At 45.0% G+C, this 25208-nt stretch overlaps 1 protein-coding gene across 1 annotated transcript in view; it reads left to right on the forward strand.

Moving 5' to 3' along the window:
* Positions 1 to 25208, forward strand: part of LOC135539406 (nidogen-1-like) — a 65685-nt gene that overhangs the window by 28364 nt on the left and 12113 nt on the right. The window contains exons 10-16 of the mRNA XM_064965277.1: positions 4309 to 4446; positions 5294 to 5422; positions 5770 to 5913; positions 19772 to 19900; positions 22423 to 22659; positions 23098 to 23270; positions 24406 to 24532. Of these exons, the coding sequence (XP_064821349.1) occupies positions 4309 to 4446; positions 5294 to 5422; positions 5770 to 5913; positions 19772 to 19900; positions 22423 to 22659; positions 23098 to 23270; positions 24406 to 24532 (1077 nt within the window). The remainder of the gene's footprint in view (positions 1 to 4308; positions 4447 to 5293; positions 5423 to 5769; positions 5914 to 19771; positions 19901 to 22422; positions 22660 to 23097; positions 23271 to 24405; positions 24533 to 25208) is intronic.

Consider the following 25208-nt stretch of genomic DNA (forward strand, 5'->3'; position numbering starts at 1 on the left):
GGTAGTGAGTGTTGCAACCGAGGACAGGCGATTTTTAAGCAGTACCCGCTTCAGCACTCGGCGGTCCCATTCTGTGAGCTTGTGTGGCCTACCACTTCACAACTGAGCCGTTGTTAATCCTAGACATTTACTCTTCACAATAACATCACTTACAGTTCACCGGGGCAGCTCTAGCAGGGCAGTAATTTGACAACAAACTGACTTGTTGGAAAGGTGGTATCCTTTGACGGTGCCACGTTGAAAGTCTGGTTTTGCTGAAATAGTTGAATCAACTAATTTGAAGGGGTGTCCACATACTTTTGTGTATATAGCGTATGTTAGCCATCACTGAGACTCACTTAGATAATTCATTTGACAACACAGCAGTAGCAATACAGGGATATAACATCCCAAAAAAGACAGGAATAAATCCAGGGGGAGGTGTCTCTGTATACAATGCATTCGGAAAGTATTCAGACCCCTTCGCCTTTTCACGTTTTCTTACATTACAGCGTTATTCTAAAATAGATTAAAATACATTTTTCCCCTCATCAATCTACATACAATACCCAATAATGACAAAGTGAAAACAGGTTTTTAGAAATGTTTAAATGTATTGAAACAAAAAAACAGAAATACCTTACATACAGTGCCTTGCGAAAGTATTCGCCCCCCTTGAACTTTGCGACCTTTTGCCACATTTCAGGCTTCAAACATAAAGATATAAAACTGTATTTTTTTGTGAAGAATCAACAACAAGTGGGACACAATCATGAAGTGGAACGACATTTATTGGATATTTCAAACTTTTTTAACAAATCAAAAACAGAATAATTGGGCGTGCAAAATTATTCAGCCCCTTTACTTTCAGTGCAGCAAACTCTCTCCAGAAGTTCAGTGAGGATCTCTGAATGATCCAATGTTGACCTAAATGACTAATGATGATAAATACAATCCACCTGTGTGTAATCAAGTCTCCGTATAAATGCACCTGCACTGTGATAGTCTCAGAGGTCCGTTAAATATCACTGGAGAGACCTGAAAATAACTGCAGTCATCCAACCTGACAGAGCTTGAGGGATCTGCAGAGAAGAATGGGAGAAACTCCCCAAATATAGGTGTGCCAAGCTTGTAGTGCCATACCCAAGAAGTCTCAAGGCTGTAATCGCTGAGAAGGGTGCTTCAACAAAGTACCGAGTAAAGGGTCTGAATACTTATGTCAATGTGATATTTCAGATGTTCATTTTTAATACATTTGTATAAAAATAATCTAAAAACCTATTTTAGCTTTGTCTTTATGGGGTATTGTGTTTAGACTGATGAGGGATAAAACCAAAAAATATTTTTTATAATAAGGCTGTAACGTAACAAAATGTGGAAAAAGTCAAGGGGTCTGAATACTTTTCAAATTCACTGTATGTTCAGAGCCAAATTCCAGTGAAGCTCAGAGATGATACCTTTCCAAAGGTTGTTCCAGTGTTGTGGTTTTAGGTTCATCTGCCCCATCTAAAGCCTTCTTTTGTGGTGCTGCTACTGGCCACCAAGTGCTAACATTCATTATCCGGATAATATATGTGCAATGCTTGATAGTGTATATGATGTTAATAACAGAGAGGTCTATTTTCCGGGTGACCTAAAAATATAGGTTTTCATCAAGTTGTCCCGCTCAAGAAGAAAGTGCTTACTGTAACCAATGCCTGTAATCTGCTTCAGGTTATTAATCAAGCTACCAGGGTCTTTACAAACAGTACAGGAATTACTGTATATCATCCACGTGTATTGATTATATTTTTTGTAATGCTGCAGAACTTTGTTCTATAGGTGCATCCACACCCATTGGATGTAGTGACCACAATATAATAGCTGCATCCAGAAAAGCCAAGGTTCCAAAGGCAGGGCCTAAAATAGTGTTTAAGAGATCATACAACAATTTTTGTAGTGATTCCTATGCTGAAGATGTAAAGAAGATTGATTGGTCAAATGTGTGTAGTGGGGAGCATCCACACGCTGTAATACATTTCTGAAATTGCTCCTTCCAGTTATTGATAAACATGCACCTATTAAGAAACGGACTGTTAGAACTGCTGAGACGCCGTGGATCGATGAGGAAGTGAAAAAAAGAGTGGAGTGGCTAATGTGTCTTGCTGCACACCTGATTGGCAAACCTACTGTAAATTGAGAAATGGTGTGACTAAACAAAACAAAAAGAAGAAGAAACTGTATTACGAAACTATGATAAAATACAGTGCCTTGCGAAAGTATTCGGCCCCCTTGAACTTTGCGACCTTTTGCCACATTTCAGGCTTCAAACATAAAGATATAAAACTGTATTTTTTTGTGAAGAATCAACAACAAGTGGGACACAATCATGAAGTGGAACGACATTTATTGGATATTTCAAACTTTTTTAACAAATCAAAAACGGAAAAATTGGGCGTGCAAAATTATTCAGCCCCCTTAAGTTAATACTTTGTAGCGCCACCTTTTGCTGCGATTACAGCTGTAAGTCGCTTGGGGTATGTCTCTATCAGTTTTGCACATCGAGAGACTGAAATTTTTTCCCGGACCTGATGTGCCCTTGGCATCAGGATATCAAGAACTGCTCCGAGAAAGCAATTGTAAAGCAAAGCCCCAGTGCAGTAAGGACTTAGTGGTCTGGTCAGCTTACTGATGTTAGTGAGAAGAGCAAAGTTTACGAAAGTGTATTTTGTTTTGTGACTGGTGGATGCTGCTGTGTGTGAGCGTGGTGTGGGGAATGACAATGGAAATTCAAAAACAAGTTCATGAGAACCCGGAGGAAACTCCATAGGAGAATCGTACGAAACTCCGAATCAAGGGGACTTTATTCATTTTATGAATAAGTCCGAAAGCCACGCACTGTACATTCATTACCTAACCCTTTATGGGCAGATAGATTGCAACACGTCAAATGTTTGGTTTAGCTCATCTCAATCGACTAGACGGGGACAAGGACATATGTGAAGCCCATCTGATGATAATGACGACTGTTCAATTTATTGAACGGAGTGGAGTGATGGATCTCTAAACAGTCCACGTGTAGCTAAAGGATTACATTTAAACGTGCACTTGCATTCAGTAGCATCTATGAATCACAATATTATTATGAAACATATTGACGTCAAACGGGATAACCAAAGACACCGGTGGTTCCTAATGTTGTGAGATTCTTGCTGGTGTTTCCAGAACAGCTGGTTCTAAGAGATTCGGATCAGGACCTGCGATTGTAACAGTATGCATTTTCCCAACAGATTCTTCTGTCTCTACTCATACGTGTGTCTTCTTTAGACATCTGGGGGATGTTGTTACCACTCATTTGTTGTCTCAATGGACCATCGTATTACATACATTTCGCTTCAAGAGCGTTTGAATTCCTGACTATACACAGTATGGAATGTCGAGCCAAATGAATAGTAATTATCTGTAGTGTAACATTATCCGTAGGTAAACCAAAAACCTAGTGTTGTTGTATTTCCTCAGCTGGCCTTTCTAAGACACCCAAATCCTTGACAGGGTAAAGGTTAGCGGATAAGGTAAACAAGGGGCCGTGCTTCAGTTCACACAAGGTTATTTACTGCAGGTAGGAGGTGTAAGAAGAAGGGGGGAGGGGGGGGGGTAAAGGCACCGGGAGAGGGGTAAAGGTACATAGGTGATGGCCGGGGGTGGCGATCAGGGGGCCGGGGGTAGGTTATGCAAGCAAACTTGACTCAGCTGGAGTTTATTGGCAAAAGGGGAACATCTGTGCCGAGTTTCCTGTGAGGACGCAATGGGGTCTGGAGGAGCAGGGACTTCAAACGTGCCCCCCTCCCCAATAAGCAGCTGTCTGATAAGCAGTCGGCGCATCAGCCAGGAGAGGTGTGATGTGTGTACACATGCCTGTGTGTACAAAACTGAGATGTGTGTTTGATGTCAATATATCTTGTCCAGGTATTCCACAGCGTAAGCCATTTCCAACAATAACTAACGTGTGGGTTACTGGGAATCGATTCATTTCAGGTTGTAGTACTATACTGTGGCGTTTCAGACTGAAGTATCCAAAGACTGAAGTATTCAAAGTAGAACTTCCCTGATCCCTTGTTTTACAAAATCCATCATCTGAAAACAGCCACACAAAAGCCTTACTGAAGGACTATATGTAGCCTATAAGTGAATTGCAACCAATTAGTCCATTCCATGTTTACTGCAACTATTTCACTTAAATTCTAGCTATAACATCAGAACGATCCCTGAACTAGGCATTGATGGCATCACCCACTAACACGGAACCCACTGCTACCCCTCAAGAGAACAGACTTTTGTTTTGATTGACAGGTGGCCCACCAGAGCAGAACCCATGTTTCACCGGCAGACACGGCTGCGACACCAATGCCGCCTGCAGACCCGGAGAAGGCGTACAGTTCACCTGCAAGTGTTCCACTGGTTTCACTGGGGACGGACGTCAATGCTATGGTAGGGGCCCTGCACACTATACATATCAGTTTAAACCTACACCAGCTGATGCATAAGGGACATGGGGAATAGTCTTGAAGTGTGGGTTATACTTTATTTTACCTATTTACCTGGTAATTAATTAAAGAATGCATGGTAATAACTTTATTACATTGTTATTATCTAATAAACTTATCGGTTTCATGGTGATTCTTTGAACTAAAGACTACTTGGCACCATTTAGTGGTGACCAATTTCCTTAAATGATTTCAATAGCAAAGCATACCAATTGTAGCAATTTTTTGAGTAAATACTAGCTGCAATAGGACTGAAAGTGAAGTTGCCCTAGATATTGATCTTCGGTCAGTTTAGCAATTTCCCCACTGAGGATTGGGGGAAGATTGGGCTGAAAATAGCTCATTGCATTTAATTTGACTGATCTTCATAAAATAGGTAATATTGGTAAGATGACATCTTCATAGCAGTGGTCATGATATTACATTTAGCTTATTGTGTACTTTCTAAGAACTCAGACGCTTTATATCAGTAAAGGACAAGACCGCACAAAGAGAGAAACAAGTATTACAGGACTGAGAGACTGTAGCACAGGAAAACAAGCAATGTCATCAGGAATGCCCCATCACTAATAATTCATATTATTAATATACTGTAATGTACAGTATATTGCTACATAAACTACAAATGACACAAATGATCACATTAAATCATGTATTACAAATATGCAATGAAATAATGTAATTATTATTATGGCTGTTGATATGACTTGCGGTAAACATGAATTCCCCCAAACATGCCCTCGGGACAAATAAAGTTGTTTTGAATTGAATTGAATGTGCTCATTTTGTAGACATTGACGAGTGCAGAGAGACACCCGAGATCTGTGGTTCTCACGCCGTATGCAACAACCAACCGGGAACATTCCGCTGCGAGTGTGTGGACGGTTTCCAGTTTGCCAGCAATGGCAAGACCTGTGTCGGTATGTAGTGCTGAAAAAGTGTGTTTGCAGCTGTGTCGGTCTTTGTTTGGATGGCCCCCAAAATAACTGTTGTAGTTCACACAACTTAATACACACTTAAATACACCAACTGTTTACAGATTTTTTTCATAGCATCTATATTCATCTTCAGCTCCAATTTAAGAGTTTCTGTGCAATATCAGTCTTTTAATCTGTTGTTTTCATTAGTCTATCAAACAGTCTACAGAGAACTTTCTCACATTTGCTGCTCATTTTTATGGTTTTAGTTTAATCAAACTAATGATTCAGGGGATTTCTGTCTCCACCAAGTCTAAAATCTGCCTCCCTTTCCCCCCTATCCCTTGTAGAAGTGGACCGTCCCATAGACCACTGCCAGAGGGGTACCAATAACTGCGACATCCCAGAGCGGGCACGTTGTAGCTACACGGGGGCGTCCGCCTATATTTGTTCCTGTCTGTCCGGATTCGTGGGTGATGGTCATACTTGCCAGGGTAGGGTGACACTTAAACAGTTGTGTGTGTGTTTGAGGGTGCATGTTTAATTATTCGTGTGGGGACAAGAAGCCCAAAAAGAAAAATTGGACCAACTGGGGACATTTTGTTGGTCGTCACAAGGTCAAATGCTATTTCTAGGGGGTTTAGGGTTAAGGTTAGATTTAGTGTTAATGGTTAAGGAGCGATCTAACTAACAATTACAAAACTAATTTCTTATACACAGTGTAAGGGGATAAAGAATATGTACATAAAGATATGAATGAGTGATGGTGCAGAGCAGCATAGGCAAGATACAGTAGATGGTATCGAGTACAGTATATACATATGAGATGAGTATGTAAACAAAGTGGCTAGTGATACATGTATTACATAAGGATGCAGTAGATGATATAGAGTACAGTATATACATATACATATGAGATGAATAATGTAGGGTATGTAAACATTATATTAGGTAGCATTGTTTAAAGTGGCTAGTGATATATTTTACATCATTTCCCATCAATTCCCATTATTAAAGTGGCTGGAGTTGAGTCAGTGTGTTGGCAGCAGCCCCTCAATGTTAGTGGTTGCTGTTTAACAGTCTGATGGCCTTGAGATAGAAGCTGTTTTTCAGTCTCTCGGTCCCAGCTTTGATGCACCTGTACTGACCTCGCCTTCTGGATGATAGCGGGGTGAACAGGCAGTGGCTCGGGTGGTTGTTGTCCTTGATGATCTTTATGGCCTTCCTGTAACATCGGGTGGTGTAGGTGTCCTGGAGGGCAGGTAGTTTGCCCCCGGTGATGCGTTGTGCAGACCTCACTACCCTCTGGAGAGCTTTACGGTTGTGGGCGGAGCAGTTGCCGTACCAGGCGGTGATACAGCCCGCCAGGATGCTCTCGATTGTGCATCTGTAGACGTTTGTGAGTGCTTTTGGTGACAAGCCGAATTTCTTCAGCCCCCTGAGGTTGAAGAGGCGCTGCTGCGCCTTCTTCACGATGCTGTCTGTGTGAGTGGACCAATTCAGTTTGTCTGTGATGTGTATGCCGAGGAACTTAAAACTTACTACCCTCTCCACTACTGTTCCATCGATGTGGATAGGGGGGTGTTCCCTCTGCTGTTTCCTGAAGTCCACAATCATCTCCTTAGTTTTGTTGACGTTGAGTGTGAGGTTATTGTCCTGACACCACACTCCGAGGGCCCTCACCTCCTCCCTGTAGGCCGTCTTGTCATTGTTGGTAATCAAGCCTTCCACTGTTGTGTCGTCCGCAAACTTGATGATTGAGTTGGAGGCGTGCGTGGCCGCGCAGTCGTGGGTGAACAGGGAGTACAGGAGAGGGCTCAGAACGCACCCTTGTGGGGCCCCAGTGTTGATCAGCGGGGTGGAGATGTTGTTGCCTACCCTCACCACCTGGGGGCGGCCCGTCAGGAAGTCCAATACCCAGTTGCACAGGGCGGGGTCGAGACCCAGGGTCTCGAGCTTGATGACGAGCTTGGAGGGTACTATGGTGTTAAATGCTGAGCTGTAGTCGATGAACAGCATTCTCACATAGGTATTCCTCTTGTCCAGATGGGTTAGGGCAGTGTGCAGTGTGGTTGAGATTGCGTCGTCTGTGGACCTATTTGGGCGGTAAGCAAATTGGAGTGGGTCTAGTGTGTCAGGTAGGGTGGAGGTGATATGGTCCTTGACTAATCTCTCAAAGCACTTCATGATGACGGAAGTGAGTGCTACGGGGCGGTAGTCGTTTAGCTCAGTTACCTTAGCTTACTTGGGAACAGGAACAATGGTGGCCCTCTTGAAGCATGTGGGAACAGCTGACTGGTATAGGGATTGATTGAATATGTCCGTAAACACACCAGCCAGCTGGTCTGCGCATGCTCTGAGGGCGCAGCTGGGGATGCCATCTGGGCCTGCAGCCTTGCGAGGGTTAACAAGTTTAAATGTTTTACTCACCTCGGCTGCAGTGAAGGAGAGACCGCATGTTTTCGTTGCAGGCCGTGTCAGTGGCACTGTATTGTCCTCAAAGCGGGCAAAAAAGTTATTTAGTCTGCCTGGGAGCAAGACATCCTGGTCCGTGACTGGGCTGGTGTTCTTCTTGTAGTCCGTGATTGACTGTAGACCCTGCCACATACCTCTTGTGTCTGAGCCGTTGAATTGAGATTCTACTTTGTCTCTGTACTGACGCTTAGCTTGTTTGATAACCTTGCGGAGGGAATAGCTGCACTGTTTGTATTTGGTCATGTTACCAGTCACCTTGCCCTGATTAAAAGCAGTGGTTCGCGCTTTCAGTTTCACGCGAATGCTGCCATCAATCCACGGTTTCTGGTTAGCGAATGTTTTAATCGTTGCTATGGGAACGACATCTTCAATGCACGTTCTAATGAACTCGCACACCGAATCAGCGTATTTGTCAATGTTGTTGTCTGACGCAATACGAAACATGTCCCAGTCCACGTGATGGAAGCAGTCTTGGAGTGTGGAATCAGCTTGGTCGGACCAGCGTTGGACAGACCTCAGCGTGGGAGCTTCTTGTTTTAGTTTCTGTCTGTAGGCAGGGATCAGCAAAATGGAGTCGTGGTCAGCTTTTCCAAAAGGAGGGCGGGGCAGGGCCTTATATGCGTTGCGGTCCAAGGTTTTGCCAGCCCTGGTAGCGCAATTGATATGCTGATACAATTTAGGGAGTCTTGTTTTCAGATTAGCCTTGTTAAAATCCCCAGCTACAATGAATGCAGCCTCAGGATGTATGGATTCCAGTTTGCAAAGAGTCAAATAAAGTTCGTTCAGAGCCATTGATGTGTCTGCTTGGGGGGGAATATATACGGCTGTGATTATAATCGAAGATAATTCTCTTGGTAGATAATGCGGTCTACATTTGATTGTGAGGAATTCTAAATCAGGTGAACAGAAGGATTTGAGTTCCTGTATGTTTCTTTCATCGCACCATGCCTCGTTAGCCATAAGGCATACACCCCCACCCCTCTTCTTACCAGAAAGGTGTTTGTTTCTGTCGGCGCGATGCGTGGAGAAACCCGTTGGCTGCACCGCTTCGGATAGCGTCTCTCCAGTGAGCCATGTTTCCGTGAAGCACAGAACGTTACAGTCTCTGATGTCCCTCTGGAATGCTACCCTTGCTCGGATTTCATCAACCTTGTTGTCAAGAGACTGGACATTGGCAAGAAGAATGCTAGGAAGTGGGGCACGATGTGCCCGTCTCCGTAGTCTGACCAGAAGACCGCCTCGTTTCCCTCTTTTTCGGAGTCGTTTTTTTGGGTCGCTGCATGCCATCCATTCCATTGACCTGTTTGTAAGGCAGAACACAGGATCCGCGTCGCGAAAAACATATTCTTGGTCGTACTGATGGTGAGTTGACGCTGATCTTATATACAGTAGTTCTTCTCGACTGTATGTAATGAAACCTAAGATGACCTGGGGTACTAATGTAAGAAATAACACGTAAAAAAAACAAAAAACTGCGTAGTTTCCTAGGAACGCGAAGCGAGGCGGCCATCTCTGTCGGTGCCGGAAGTAGTCACGGGGGTGGCAACATGATGCTGCCACCCCTGTGATTCACGGTTGGGATGGTGTTCTTCGGCTTGCAAGCTTCCCCCCTTTTCCTCCAAACAAAACAATGGTCATTATGGCCAAACAGTTCTATTCTGTTTCATCAGACCAGAGGACATTCCTCCAAAAAGTAAGATCTTTGTCCCCATGTGTAGTTGCAAACCGTAGTCTGACTCTTTTTTTATGGCGGTTTTGAAGCAGTGGCTTCTTCCTTGTTGAGCGGCACTTTTCAAACCAATGTACGTTTATCTCTTGGAGACAGAGCAGTATTTCCTTCCTGAGTGGTATGACGGTTGCGTGGTCCCATGGTGTTTATACTATTGTTTGTACAGATGAACGTAGTACCTTCAGGCGTTTGGAAATTGCTCCCAAGGATGAACCAAACTTGTGGAGGTCTACAATTGTTTTTCTGAGGACTTGGCTGATTTCTTTAGATTTTCTCATGATGTCAAGCAAAGAGGCTGTTATGTACTTGAGTGAAGACCCAAAAGCGGTTTTAACAGAAAACAGAGTTCTTTAATGAAAAACAGGAATGGCATAAATCCTCTTCCAACGTAGTCAATGGAACAAAAGAACGTAGTATAATGCAGGATGCACCTGCCAGGCAGACTCCGACAGGATAGGACAAGGTGGAAGCAAACGGGACGACAGCTTGCTTCTGGCATCAAAAACACAAACAAGAATCAGACACTAAAAGTAGCAGGAACAGAGAGAGAAATAAAGACCTAATCAAAGGGGGAAGGGAGAACAGGTGGGAAAGAGTGAATGAGCTAGTTAGGGGAGATGTAGAACAGCTGAAGAATGAGAGACAGAGAAGGTAACCTAAAAAGACCAGCAGAGAGAGACAGAGTGAAGAGAAAGGACAGGAACAGACATAACAAGACATGACAGTACCCCCCCCCCCACTCACCGAGCGCCTCCTGGCGCACTCGAGGAGGAAACCTGGCGGCAACGGAGGAAATCATCGATCAGCGAACGGTCCAGCACGTCCCGAGAGGGAACCCAACTCCTCTCCTCAGGACCGTACCCCTCCCAATCCACTAGGTACTGATGACCACGGCCCCGAGGGCGCATGTCCAAAATCTTACGAACCCTGTAGATGGGTGCGCCCTCGACAAGGATGGGGGGGGGGAGGGACGAGCGGGGGCGCGAAGAACGGGCTTAACACAGGAGACATGGAAGACCGGGTGAACGCGACGAAGATAGCGGGGAGAAGAAGTCGCACTGCGACAGGATTAATGACCTGAGAAATACGGAACGGACCAATGAACCGCGGGGCCAACTTGCGAGAAGCTGACTTAAGGGGAAGGTTCTGAGTGGAGAGCCATACTCTCTGACCACAACAATATCTAGGACACTTGGTCCTACGCTTATTAGCGGCCCTCACAGTCTGCGCCCTATTACGGCAAAGTGCCGACCTGACCCCCTTCCAGGTGCGCTCGCAACGCTGGACAAAAGCCTGAGCGGAGGGACGCAGGACTCGGCGAGCTGAGATGAGAACAGCGGAGGCTGGTACCCGAGGCTACTCTGAAAAGGAGATAGACCGGTAGCAGACGAGGAAGCGAGTTGTGGGCGTACTCTGCCCAGGGGAGCTGTTCTGACCAAGACGCAGGGTTACGAAAGAAAGACTGCGTAAAATGCGAACAACAGTCTGATTGGCCCGTTCGGCTTGACCGTTAGACTGGGGATGAAAGCCGGACGAGAGACTGACGGAAGCCCCAATCAAACGGCAAAACTCCCTCCAAAATTGAGACGTGAACTGCGGGCCTCTGTCGGAAACGACGTCAGACGGAAGGCCATGAATTCGGAAAACATTCTCGATAATGATCTGAGCCGTCTCCTTAGCAGAAGGGAGCTTAGCGAGAGGAATGAAATGAGCCGCCTTAGAGAATCTATCGACAACCGTAAGAATAACTGTCTTCCCCGCTGATGAAGGCAGTCCGGTGATAAAATCTAAAGCGATGTGAGACCACGGTCGAGAGGGAATGGGAAGCGGTCTGAGACGGCCGGCAGGAGGAGAGTTCCCAGATTTAGTCTGCGCGCAGACCGAACAAGCGGCGACAAATCGACGCGCGTCACGTTCCCGAGTGGGCCACCAGAAACGCTGGCGAATGGAAGCGAGCGTACCCCGAACGCCGGGGTGGCCGGCTAACTTGGCAGAGTGGGCCCACTGAAGAACGGCCGGACGAGTAGGAACGGGAACGAACAGAAGGTTCCTAGGACAAGCTCGCGGCGACGGAGTGTGAGCGAGTGCTTGCTTTACCTGCCTCTCACTTCCCCAGACAGTCAACCCGACAACACGCCCGTCAGGGAGAATCCCCTCGGGGTCGGTGGAGACCTCAGAAGAACTGAAGAGACGAGATAAAGCATCAGGCTTGGTGTTTTTTGAGCCCGGACGATAAGAAATAACAAACTCGAAACGAGCGAAAAACAGAGCCCAACGAGCCTGACGCGCATTAAGTCGTTTGGCTGAACGGATGTACTCAAGGTTCCTATGGTCAGTCCAAACGACAAAGGAACGCGCCCCTCCAACCACTGTCGCCATTCGCCTAGGGCTAAGCGGATGGCGAGCAGTTCCGATTACCAACATCATAGTTACGTTCTGACGGCGATAAGCGATGAGAGAAAACGCGCAAGGATGGACCTTGCCGTCAGAGAGAGAGCGCTGAGAAAGAATGGCTCCCACGCCCACCTCTGACGCGTCAACCTCAACAACAAACTGACTAGAGATGTCAGGTGTAACAAGAATAGGTGCGGATGTAAAACGATTCTTAAGAAGATCAAAAGCTCCCTGGGCGGAAACGGACCACTTAAAGCACGTCTTAACAGAAGTAAGGGCTGTGAGGGGAGCTGCCACCTGACCGAAATTACGGATGAAACGACGATAGAAATTAGGAAGCCCAGAAAGCGCTGCAGCTCGACGCGTGACTTAGGAACGGGCCAATCAATGACAGCCTGGACCTTAGCGGGATCCATCTTAATGCCCTCAGCGGAAATAACGGAACCGAGAAAAGGGACAGAGGCGGCATGAAAAAGTGCACTTCTCAGCCTTCACATAAAGACAGTTCTCCAAAAGGCGCTGGAGGACGCGTCGCACGTGCTGAACATGAATCGAGAGAGACGGTGAAAAAATCAGGATATCGTCCATGTAAACGAAAACAAAAATGTTCAGCATGTCTCTCAGGACGTCGTTAACTAGTGCCTGAAAGACAGCTGGAGCGTTAACGAGGCCGAAAGGAAGAACCCGGTATTCAAAGTGCCCTAACGGAGTGTTAAACGCCGTCTTCCACTCGTCCCCCTCCCTGATGCGCACGAGATGGTAGGCGTTACGAAGGTCCAATTTGGTGAAAAACCTGGCTCCCTGCAGGATCTCGAAGGCTGAAGACATAAGAGGAAGCGGATAACGATTCTTAACTGTTATGTCATTCAGCCCTCGATAATCCACGCATGGGCGCAGGGACCCGTCCTTCTTCTGAACAAAAAAAACCCCGCTCCGGCGGGAGAGGAGGAGGAGACTATGGTACCGGCGTCGGCGAAACCGACAAATAATCCTCGAGAGCCTTACGTTCGGGAGCCGACAGAGAGTATAATCTACCCCGGGGGGAGTAGTTCCCGGAAGGAGATCAATACTACAGTCATACGACCGGTGTGGAGGGAGAGAAGTGGCCTTGGAACGACTGAACACCGTGCGCAGATCGTGATACTCCTCCGGCACCCCTGTCAAATCGCCAGGCTCCTCCTGTGAAGAAGAGACAGAGGAAACAGGAGGGATAGCAGACATTAAACAGGTCACATGACAAGAAACATTCCAGGATAGGATAGTATTACTACACCAATTAATAGAAGGGTTATGGCGCACTAGCCAGGGATGACCCAAAACAACAGGTGTAAAAGGTGAACGAAAAATTAAAAAAGAAATGGTTTCGCTATGATTACCAGAGACAGTGAGGGTTAAAGGCAGCGTCTCACGCTGAATCTTGGGGAGAGAACTACCATCTAAAGCGAACAAGGCCGTGGGCTCCCCTAACTGTCTGAGAGGAATGTCATGTTCCCGAGCCCAGGTCTCGTCCATAAAACAGCCCTCCGCCCCAGAGTCTATCAAGGCACTGCAGGAAGCAGATGAACCGGGCCAGCGGAGATGGACCGGAAAGGTAGTGCGTGATCCAGAAGGAGAGGCCTGAGTAGTTGCGCTCACCAGTAGCCCTCCTCTTACTGATGAGCTCTGGCTTTTACTGGACATGAGGTGACAAAATGACCAGCGGAGCCGCAGTAGAGACAGAGGCGATTGGTGATTCTCCGTTCCTTCTCCTTGGCCGAGATGCGGATACCCCCAGCTGCATAGGCTCAGCATCCGAGCCGGCGGAGGAGGGTGGCAGTGATGCGGCAGGTGGCAGTGATGTGGAGAGGGGAGCAACGGAGAACGCGAGCTCCTTTCCACGTGCTCGGCGACGAAGATCAAACCGTCGCTCTATGCGAATAGCGAGAGCTATTAAGGAGTCCAGACTGGAAGGAACCTCCCGGGAGAGGATCTCATCCTTAACCTCGACGAGGAGACCCTCCAGAAAACGAGCGAGCAAAGCCGGCTCGTTCCAGTCACTAGAGGCAGCGAGAGCGAAACTCAATAGAATAATCCGTTATGGATCGATTCCCCTGACATAGGGAAGACAGGGCCCTGGAAGCCTCCTCCCCAAAAACAGAACGGTCAAAAACCCGTATCATCTCCTCCTTAAAGTCCTGATACTGGTTAATACACTCAGCCCTCGCCTCCCAGATTGCCGTGCCCCACTCACGCGCCCGTCCGGCAAGGAGAGAAAATGACGTAGGCGATGCGGGCTGCGCTCCTGGAGTAAGTGTTGGGCTGGAGAGAGAACACCACATCACACTGAGTGAGGAATGAGCGGCACTCAGTGGGCTCCCCAGAGTAACACGGCGGGTTGTTGATCCTGGGCTCCGGAGACTCGGAAACCCTGGAAGTGGGCGGTGGATCGAGGTGGAGTTGGTGAACCTGTCTTGTGAGGTCGGAGACTTGGACGGCCAGGGTCTCAACGGCATGTCGAGCAGCAGACAATTCCTCCTCGTGTCTGCCTAGCATCGCTCCCTGGATCTCGACGGCGGAGTGAAAAGGGTCCGGAGCCGCTGGGTCCATTCTTGGTCTGATTCTTCTGTTATGTACTTGAGTGAAGACCCAAAAGCGGTTTTAACAGAAAACAGAGTTCTTTAATGAAAAACAGGAATGGCATAAATCCTCTTCCAACGTAGTCAATGGAACAAAAGAACGTAGTATAATGCAGGATGCACCTGCCAGGCAGACTCCGACAGGATAGGACAAGGTGGAAGCAAACGGGACGACAGCTTGCTTCTGGCATCAAAAACACAAACAAGAATCAGACACTGAAAGTAGCAGGAACAGAGAGAGAAATAGAGACCTAATCAGAGGGGGAAGGGAGAACAGGTGGGAAAGAGTGAATGAGCTAGTTAGGGGAGATGTAGAACAGCTGAAGAATGAGAGACAGAGAAGGTAACCTAAAAAGACCAGCAGAGAGAGACAGAGTGAAGAGAAAGGACAGGAACAGACATAACAAGACATGACAGAGGCACTGAGTTTGAAGGTAGGCCTTTAAATACATCCACAGGTACACCTCCAATTGACTCAAATTATGTCAGGTAGCCTATCAGAAGCTTCTAAAGCCGGTCATCATTTTCTGGAATTTTCCAAGCTGTTTATTAAAGGCACAGTCAACTTAGTGTATGTAAACTTCTGACCCACTGGAATTGTGATACTGTGAATTATAAGTGAAATAATCTGTCTGTAAACAGTTGTTGGACACATTACTTGTGTCATGCACAAAGTAGATGTCCTAACCGACTTGCCAATATTATAGTTTGTTAACAAGAAATTTGTGGAGTGGTTGAAAAACGAGTTTTAATAACTCCAACCTAAGTGTATGTGAACTTCCGACTTCAACTGTATATAACATTCTATTGGTTTCAAGAATATTGTACAATAATTAAAATGGAAAAATTCTACGTTTTGAATCCGGCTAATAACAGTCCTCTGAGTATATCATTTTTTTTGGTGTACCTCCACTGTTATGCCATCCAGCCCTGGAGTTTTCCCAGACTTAAACACTTGAATTGCATCAAGACGTTTTTCCTCTGTAATTTAGCCTTCACATGAGTATTTCTGTACAACTGAAATCCATACAGTTGAATTTAGTTAGTGGAGATGGAGGAGATTGAAACAAAAATATACTTAAAATACTTTATTTCCTCTTTCAAAATATAGTTTGGTGAATTATGGGTGACTCTGTCATTTGTGACAAGTTTCAGTAAATTATTTTTGGCAGCATGTTGAAGATTAAAAAATAATTTGGTGCATTTTTCTCCATATTCCATCCAGTTCGCTTCATTTTTTCTAATATATTACACATAATCTTTCTTGAACAAGTGCCTCCATTACTTTTTGTTTTTCTTCTAACTTATTCTGAGCCTCTATGGTTAAGTTTTTATTGCTATCTATCTGTTCTGTTAGTCCTTCCATTTCCTTTGTTAATATGGACTCTTTTGACCGAAATTGCTTTTGAGTACTGAATTTCATGGCCCCTAAAGGCACATTTAAAAGTGTCCCATACAATAAGGGGATCTGCTGTACCTATGTTATGTCTGAAAAAGTCAGTTATAAATTCTTCTGTCCTAGTTAAAAACAAGTTATCATCCCATAGGCTTTGATTACATTTCCAATATCCTCGCACACGTGTAAATTCTGTAAGAGTAATATAAATGGCAATTATTTGATGGTCTAACCGCATTCTGTCCCCTATAAGCACCTTTTAAACTTTTGGTGCCAGAGAAAATGACATAAGAAAGTAATCAAGACGACTAGCTTGATTGAGCCTCCGCCATGTATATCTCACTCGGTCAGAATTTTTACTCCTCCATATATCCGATAGTTCCAATATATCCATGACATTCTTGATTTCCTTAAGGGTGATAGTTTGAAGTGTGATTTCTTTTACTGTCCTTCGAGGTATTTAAAACCTTATTATAATCTCCCACCATAATGGTCTTGTATTGCTTGTAGGGTTGATCAATGTATTTTCAAAGAAGCGTGGATCATCATTGTTTGGAGTTAATGAGCTATATATGTTTATGGTTCAATAACATATTTTAAATCATCCATGTACCAAGAGGATCTGTTTGGACATTCGGATCAAAATTACTGTTAATTAATATCATCATTTGCACATTCGGATCAAAATTACTGTTAATTAATATCATCACCCTTTTAAATTTCTTTGCCCATGGATGAAATATATTTTGCTGCCCCAGTCCTTTTTCCACACAACTTCATCTAAAATTGTTGAATGAGTTTCCTGTAAACACTAGATATTATATTCCTTCGGATTATTTCTTATTATTATCTGTTACACCATTACAATTATAACTGGCAATTCTTATTTCACAATTTACCATAATGAGATACAAGTTTCACATCTAAACTCAGCAAAAAAAGAAACCTCCCCTTTTCAGGACCCTGTCTTTCAAAGATAATTCGTAAAAATCCAAGTAACTTCACAGATCTTCATTGTAAAGGGTTTAAACACTGTTTCCCATGCTTGTTCAATGAACCATAAACAATTAATGTACATGCACCTGTGGAACGGTCGTTAAGAAACTAACAGCTTACAGATGGTAGGCAATTAAGGTCGCAGTTATGAAAACTTAGGACACTAAAGAGGCGTTTCTACTGACTCTGAAAAACACCAAAAGAAAGATGCCCAGGGTCCCTGCTCATCTGTGTGAATGTGCATTAGGCATGCTGCAAGGAGGCATGAGGACCACATATGTGGCCAGGGCAATAAATTGCAATGTCCGTACTGTGAGACACCTAAGACAGCGCTACAGGGAGACAGGACAGACAACTGATCGTCCTTGCAGTGGCAGACCACGTGTAACAACACCTGCACAGGATCGGTACATCCAAACATCACACCTGCAGGACAGGTACAGGATGGCAACAACAACTGCCCAAGTTACACTAGGAATGCACAATCCCTCCATCAGTGCTCAGACTGTCCACAACAGGCTGAGAGAGGCTGGACTGTGGACTTGTAGGCCTGTTGTAAGGCAGGCTGTAATGTAACAAAATGTGGAAAAAGTCGTTGGACCAGACAGGACTGTCAAAAAGTGCTCTTCACTGATGAGTCACGGTTTTGTCTCACCACTGGTGATGGTTGGATTTGCATTTATCGAGGTGGAGGGTCCATCATGGTCTGGGGCGGTGTGTCACAGCATCATCGGACTGAGCTTATTGTCATTGCAGGCATTCTCAACGCTGTGCGTTACAGGGAAGACATCCTCCTCCCTCATGTGGTACCCTTCCTGCAGGCTCATCCTGACATGACCCTCCAGCATGACATTGCCACCAGCCATCCTGCTCATTCTGTGCATGATTTTCTGCAAGACAGGAATGTCAGTGTTCTGCCATGGCCAGCGAAGAGCCTGGATCTCAACCCCATTGAGCACGTCTGGGACCTGTTGGATCGGAGGGTGAGGGCTAGGGCCATTCCCCCCCAGAAATGTCCTGGAACTTTCAGGTCCCTTTGTGGAAGAGTAGGGTAACATCTCTCAGCAAGAACGGGCAAATCTGGTGCAGTCTATGGGGAGGAGATGCACTGCAGTACTTAATGCAACTGGTGGCCACTCCAGATACTGACTGTTACTTTTGATTTTGACCCCCCCCCCCTTTGTTCAGGGACACATAATTCAATTTGTTAGTCACATGTCTGGGGAGCTTGTTCAGTTTATCTCTCAGTTTGTTGAATCTTATCTTCATACAAATATTTACTCATGTTAAGTTTGCTGAAAATAAGCACAGTTGACAGTGAGAGGACATTTTTATTATTTATCATAAAATAATATATAATTTTGTTTATTTATCATAATATATGTGTGTAAACTCACCATTAAAAAGTACCATAATGATTGAGTGTCCATAGCTATACCATGATATTTGCATTGCTACTAAGTAAACCTCCAATTGTTCCCCACTATTCCACCCAATAAAACCCCTCCCCGTCACAAGATGGGTTGTCATCCCAGTGACCGGCAGACCACCCCCGTCACCCCGGATCCCAGGGACCCCGAAAGACCGGGACCCATGCTTCGAAAAGAGCACACAGTGCCACCTACAGAACAGGCATGCAAAATTGAGCAACAATCAGGAGATTTGATTAACTTTGTCAAGTCCTAGGTGATGAAGATCAGATATACCCTTTTCCCCTGAAAACACACACTCGCTGCTCTCCAATTGTGACCATTTCCCCAAGCATCTCTGTGCAGTCAGACCTTTGATTATTTTGTACCACTAGGTCCACAATAATATGCCCCCTCTCTGACTGTCCGAGTGTGGCCCCCCCTCCATGAGTTACTGCAGATGTGTCTCGACTTGCATTTGTAGCCCTTGTCTAGTTACTAGGCCATATTAGAATAGTATACGTTACTGTCCATCATGCAAAATAAAGTTGTCTTTTGCTTTTCTTGGATCCCCCAGACACCACAGAAACACACAAACCCTTCATCTAAAAAAAACAGTCCATGTGTCTTCTCTCTAAACTCTCCACTGGGTCTCTCTACGTTGGACCCTCCTTCTCGTTGTAATACACCCACACTGAGGCCCCTGCGGGAGGAAATGTGTCCACCTGGACAGGAAATGCAAACAACCCGGCCCTACAGCTGGGGAGCCCGTTGATCATGCGTTTTATTCATCCATCCATCCCTGTATTTCTTATTGTCCCTTGTCCAATGCAACATGGCCCACCACCAAACGAAAGCAGTAGGAATTTCCATATGTCCTTGTGGAATTTGTGGATTTGTCGAACTCCTTTTTCATTTGTTGACCTTAGAGTAGACTTTAGAGGTTGAGGTAGTGAGCTGGGTGTGTTGCATCCAAAGAATGGTATCCCTGACCTTATCGAACGCTAAGCTACAACACGTGTACAAAGTACTTCAGTTATGCAGATACAATGTTTTATTGACTGTACTTTTCTAAAGAATGATGTTTCTTTTCTCATCAAACACCATTACATGACACAGTATGTAACATATCATGAATGTATGTTTCACATTTAGATACTTTATATAGTAGTGTAATACCAATACTTTTTGTATTTCCATAGCAGGATTAAATATTCACATTCCAATTGACTGTGTATATTTCAGCTGTATATTACAATATTTTTATACCTTATTTTCAGTTGAATTTAGCATCTGTGTCCTTATTGTTTCTCATTGACTGTTGTTCCTCACACACAGACATTGACGAGTGCGAGCAAGGTCGCTGTCACCAGGACGCCGTCTGTTATAACGCTCAGGGCTCCTTCACCTGTCAGTGCCGCCATGGTTTCCATGGTGATGGCTTCCAGTGTGCCCCTGGCTCCCCAGGTAGGTAACCCCTGTGCTTTTTGGTGTAAATAAATCCCCTTTTTCAAACCCCAAGTTGTGTGAGAGGAGTTCTTCTCAGGGTCATGGTCTTTTGGAACCAAACAGAAGTTTGATCCCTGGCGAAGTCATACCAGTGACTCTAAAAATGGGTGAATCTGCAGTTCAAACACTAACAAAGTTGTCACCCGGCCAGTGCTTTGGTAAATAGCTACGGGATGGGGCTGGAGAAATGTAACCATTCTCAAGTGTATAGATGGAGCAATGGATGCAAGAACTGACCATCCATGACATCAAAATGATAGTTTTAATCATGTTTTAAAGTGATACATGGTTGTTTAAAATTAGAATGTTTACAAACATTGGAGTAAAATAAGCTTATATTTTGGGTTCTGATGGGGTACGGCAGTTGAAATAAGTTCATGAGACATTTGTAAGTTGTGATGTGCAGATTGGCCCTTTAAGGAAATGGACAGGGGGTGTACATTAAGCTTCCTCATGCTGCAGAAACAGGATATAGGCTCCTACCCTATGGGCCATTTTGTCTCAGACAAGGCTACTGATACTTATAAGTTAAACAGCAGCCAGAGGCAGTATAGTGCAAAATGTGCAAGGGAAGTCAAGAGACATGCATTCAGAAGGAACCTCTAAGTTGTATGGCTATGTCCGGAAGTATCTAAATAGTGTACATTGCATGGGTATAGCTCGAGCTCTCATCAGACATCTTCTTCCCCTCAAAACATTAGGATTTGCGTAGTTTTACTTTTCTGTCTTCGTGCCAACAGCTGGAACATGTGAAGCTCCTAACAGTATAGTTTGGTTTAGAGGGAGGGGGGAGAGGGGGGCGGGGGAGCAAGACAGATTTGTTATCAAAGGAAAGCATAATATACCAGAGACAAACTGTTTATATTGAAAGTCCACATAAGCCATAGTGGACTAAACAGTATATACAGTGCACTTTATTAACGGAGGTCTGTTCACTAAGTTAAACAAGTCTATCAGTGTTGCGTCATCGCCTAGCACCGATAGAAAGTTATTTAATCATGGAACGCTCCCAGCATGGCAGAACGTGGATTGAGGCGAAGGCCGGAACAGTGTGTACTTCAACAAGACTGATATAAGACTATATGAGACTGCTGAAATATGGAACTGTTAGGGGGAGGGAGGATGGATGAAGGGTGTGTGTGCGTGTGCTTCGGGGTTCTGAAACTCACTCTGAACTGAGTGTCTGTTGGTTTCTGGTGTGCCTTGACCACATATCCCCCTCTTCCCTCCCCCTGAATGACATTTAAAGGTTGACATTTGACACTGTGCAGCCTTCCTGTGCGGGGATGGGTATAACAACACACAGATGTTATGTAGGGAGGATAAAGGAATGGAAAGGGAGGTTGGTGTTGATACATAACATACGATCCCCGTTAGGAAAGACCAACATGGCTGCTCATTCTCCATACAAATAGGGCCAAAGGCCTGGAACATGTCACAAGGATGTGCTGGAATAGAGCCAATGGTCCCACACTCCCGAATACAGACTCCTGAGCTGTGTCCCTAATGGCCTATATAGTGCAATACTTTTGGCCAGGGCCAATAGTCCAATTTAGTTGAACATAAAGGTAAAGATGCCCTGGAGTTACAAACAGGAATTTAAACGTTTAATAAACAACAACAACTGCACCTATTGACGTCCATTTTCTCTTTGATTCAACTCACCACTGTATATTTGGGAATGTAGGGTATGTGTATTCAAGTGTTCCATTATTTTTCTACAGGCTGGCCTTAGGTGTTTGTGAGTTGGCATCTTTCTCAGATGTTACCTCTTTGTTCAAGTCCAATCCAGGTGTCAACTGCATGTATGTACTCCACCACGCTAATTATACCTCCTTCTCTTCTGCCTCCAGCTTTGTCATATTTTGTACAAGCCTTCTGCAAAGGGGATTAATTTTGTCCTCCTTTGTATGAACTTCAACTTGTAGTACACACTGTAGTGTCTGGACCCTGTGAGATTTGACCTGGTTGTCTTCTGCTCGTCTCGCCGGTTGACGACCGTCTGACAAAAACTGTTAACTGTTTCCATCGTTGACTAGTTGTCTTTATGTGGTGGCTTTTGTTGATTGTTGCGGCCAGACGTTGTGCATAGCGCAGATTGTATGTTCCGGCTGTTTGAGATTGTTATGACTAGTCTGTGGTTAACCAGACAGATACCCTGGGGATGAGACACTGTATTCCAGATGTCACCGTGTCCCCTGTGTCAGATTTACAGGACTGCAAAAATATTCTACATTGAATCATATGCTCATCGGCTCTCTTCTTATTCCATGTTTTCCATATTAGTAGTAGTTTTGAACTGCCATGTGCCATGTAGTACAGTAACGCAATTATATTTAAACTAAAGCTATATAGCGCTTTAAAAAGAAAGCAATTTCTTTAAAAACCTTTCTAAAAGACATGTAGGATCATTTTTATTTTCTTCATTTCCTCTATTTCTTTTATTACTTCTCTCATGTCATCTTTCTGTTTCATTCCAGAGCTTGAGAAGACGCAGTGCGAGCGAGACAGAGAAAGCATCCAGGTCTCTTCCGACACAGGCTCGTTTTCCTTCTTCCGCCCACGCCCCGCCGTCAGTCAGTACGTTCCTACCTGCGACCAGCATGGTGCCTACGAGCCCACCCAGTGCCACGGTAGCATTGGGCAGTGCTGGTGTGTGGACGGCAATGGTCAGGAGGTCCCCAACACTAGAACTGGCCCCGGCCAAAGACCTTTGTGTGAGTGACTGCCTCAAAAGGTGGTGGGGCCGATTTGGTCATCCTTGGCTTTTACCTTAATATTCAACATATTCATGCATTCATAGCACTCATGTCTATTCCATTACACTCAACATTTGTACCCGTTTGCTGAATAAAAATACAGTAGGAACCCACTGGGCACATACTGGTTGAATTAACATTGTTTCCACGTCATTTCAACAACAAAAAAATATATTTGATGACATTAAATCAACGTGAAAAACTGATTGGATTTTCAAAAAGTAATCAAAGTAAAGTAACTTTTAACCTAAATTCAATGGCATGGTTGAACGCTTTGTTGATTTTGCATTTAAATCAGGTTAGTTGAAAACTCAATCGAATATAAACCAAAACTAGATGTTGAAAGGGCGTCTGTGTCCAGTGGGAAATGTAACTTCAGTTGTCCTTCCTTGACAGGTATTGACCAAGGAGTGATTCCTCCCCCGATCGGACCCACCACCAGGCCGGATGTCTCTCCTGTGGCCCCAGGGACCCACCTGCTGTTTGCCCAGAGCGGGAAGATCGAGCACATCCCTCTGGACGGATACAGCATGAACAAAGGGGAGGCCAAAGCCCTGCTGCACCTGCCTGTGAGGCTCCACATTGACGCACCTCAACACACCTCACATTATCTCAAACAGACAGTCAGATAGCTACTCATTCAGTCAAGCACTGCACATCACTTGCTAAAAGCACTGTGGGAAGTGACTTATTGACTCACAAACGTTAACTCACTCACTCGCTTCCCGAGTGAGAGATTCACTCAGTCAATAAGTCACTCCTCTGTAAGCCCCGGTGTAACCGATGTGAAATGGCTAGCTAGTTAGCGGTGGTGCGTAACGATGCTTCGTGGGTGACTGTTGTCTGTGTGCAGAGGGTCCCTGGTTCGAGCCCGGGTAGGGGCGAGGGGACGGACTAAAGTTATACTGTTACACCGGCATACCACACTTTGTTAAGATGGCCGCTCACCAGATGGCCAATGCTGTCTTCTCAGACCCCCAGTCTTAGGTTGAATGAAAAGAGGGGGTTTTGCTAACCTCTTGCTCGCATATCAGATGTTTCCTTTAACCGGACTGAGAGTGCGTTGATGGGTGTTGTCGGTCCACGCACCCACTCTCTGTAATGTCCCAAATGCCACTTGAACAATCTCCCGATTGTGTGAGTCGACCATCCATACTCGTCCTCAGGCTTTTCATCTTTCTTCTCACTGGCGTGGAATGGTCTGGCAGAACGTGTAACTGGACATACAGAGGGATTCTTCCCCATAAAAGCTTCAATTGTTTGGCGAGCCGCATTCTGCCATTTTGAAATGTAATGTAACATTATGTACTTCAATATGTCATTTGGTTGAACCCCATCTGTGAAATGAATGGGGTGAGATATTATCACTGTTAAAGTAGTTCCTGTTCTGCTTGCAACGCAAATGTGACAGTCTAGTTAAAAAATTTATTACATAATAAATAGTTCTCTTGCTGTGAACAGGGGCTCTATTGAGTGTGTGTGACATCCTATATTCTGACACTTGCATGGTTTCCAATTAGCAGTTAAGAAGGGAAAAAAGAAGGGCATTTTATTTGTATTAGTGCCAGGCCAGCTACACACATTACTACGGTGTAAAGTGCATCGGATGAGTGGTCTTTTCAATGTGACAATGTGTTTGTATCTGTCCTGATCTAAATAAACCATTAATCAATAAAACCCTCTGTCTTTATGTGTTGCTCCCAGGACAGAGTGGTGATCGCCGTGGCCTATGACTGTGTGGAGAAGATGGTGTACTGGACGGACATCACTGGGCCCTCCATCAGCAAGGCCAGCCTGGAAGGAGGAGACATCATTTCTCTCGTCACAACAGGTGAGCAGTACACAGGTCTCACGTCAGCCTGGAGGAAGGAGACACCATCTTTCTCATCACAACAGGTGAGCTGTTCACAGGTCTGAGGTCAGCCTGTAGGGAGGAGAAACCATCTCTCTCGTCACAACAGCTTTAGGACACAGGTCTCAGGCCAGTCTGGAGGGAGGAGACACATTCTCTCGTCACAACAGGTGAGCGGTACACTGGTCTGAGATCATTTTAAACCTAGCTAGCATGGTCCATGAAATGCATCAAGAATGGTAATAGTTAACTTTTCATTTATCATGTTTTGTTTCTCTTAATTTCTCTTTATAAGGCTTTACATGTGGGAATAATGAGTAAAAAAAACACATTGGCGATCTGTCTATCCATCAAAAGTTACATTAATTTCATCTTTTGACATGTGTGAAAAAACACGGACAAATGGCAGATTGCCATCCATTGTCTTGGTGGTCTTTCAATGTTCACTATATATCCAAAAGTATGTGGACACCCATTCAAATTAGTGGATTCGGCTATTTCTGCCACACCCTTTGCTGACAGGTGTACAAAATCGAGCACACGGCCAAGTAATCTCCATTGACAAACATTGGCAGTGGAATGGCCTTACAGAAGAGCTCAGTGACTTTCAATGTGGCACTGTTATAGGATGCCACCATTCCAACAAGTACGTTTG

Source organism: Oncorhynchus masou, chromosome 5 (genome assembly GCF_036934945.1).
Source record: "Oncorhynchus masou masou isolate Uvic2021 chromosome 5, UVic_Omas_1.1, whole genome shotgun sequence".
Lineage (NCBI taxonomy): Eukaryota > Metazoa > Chordata > Actinopteri > Salmoniformes > Salmonidae > Oncorhynchus > Oncorhynchus masou.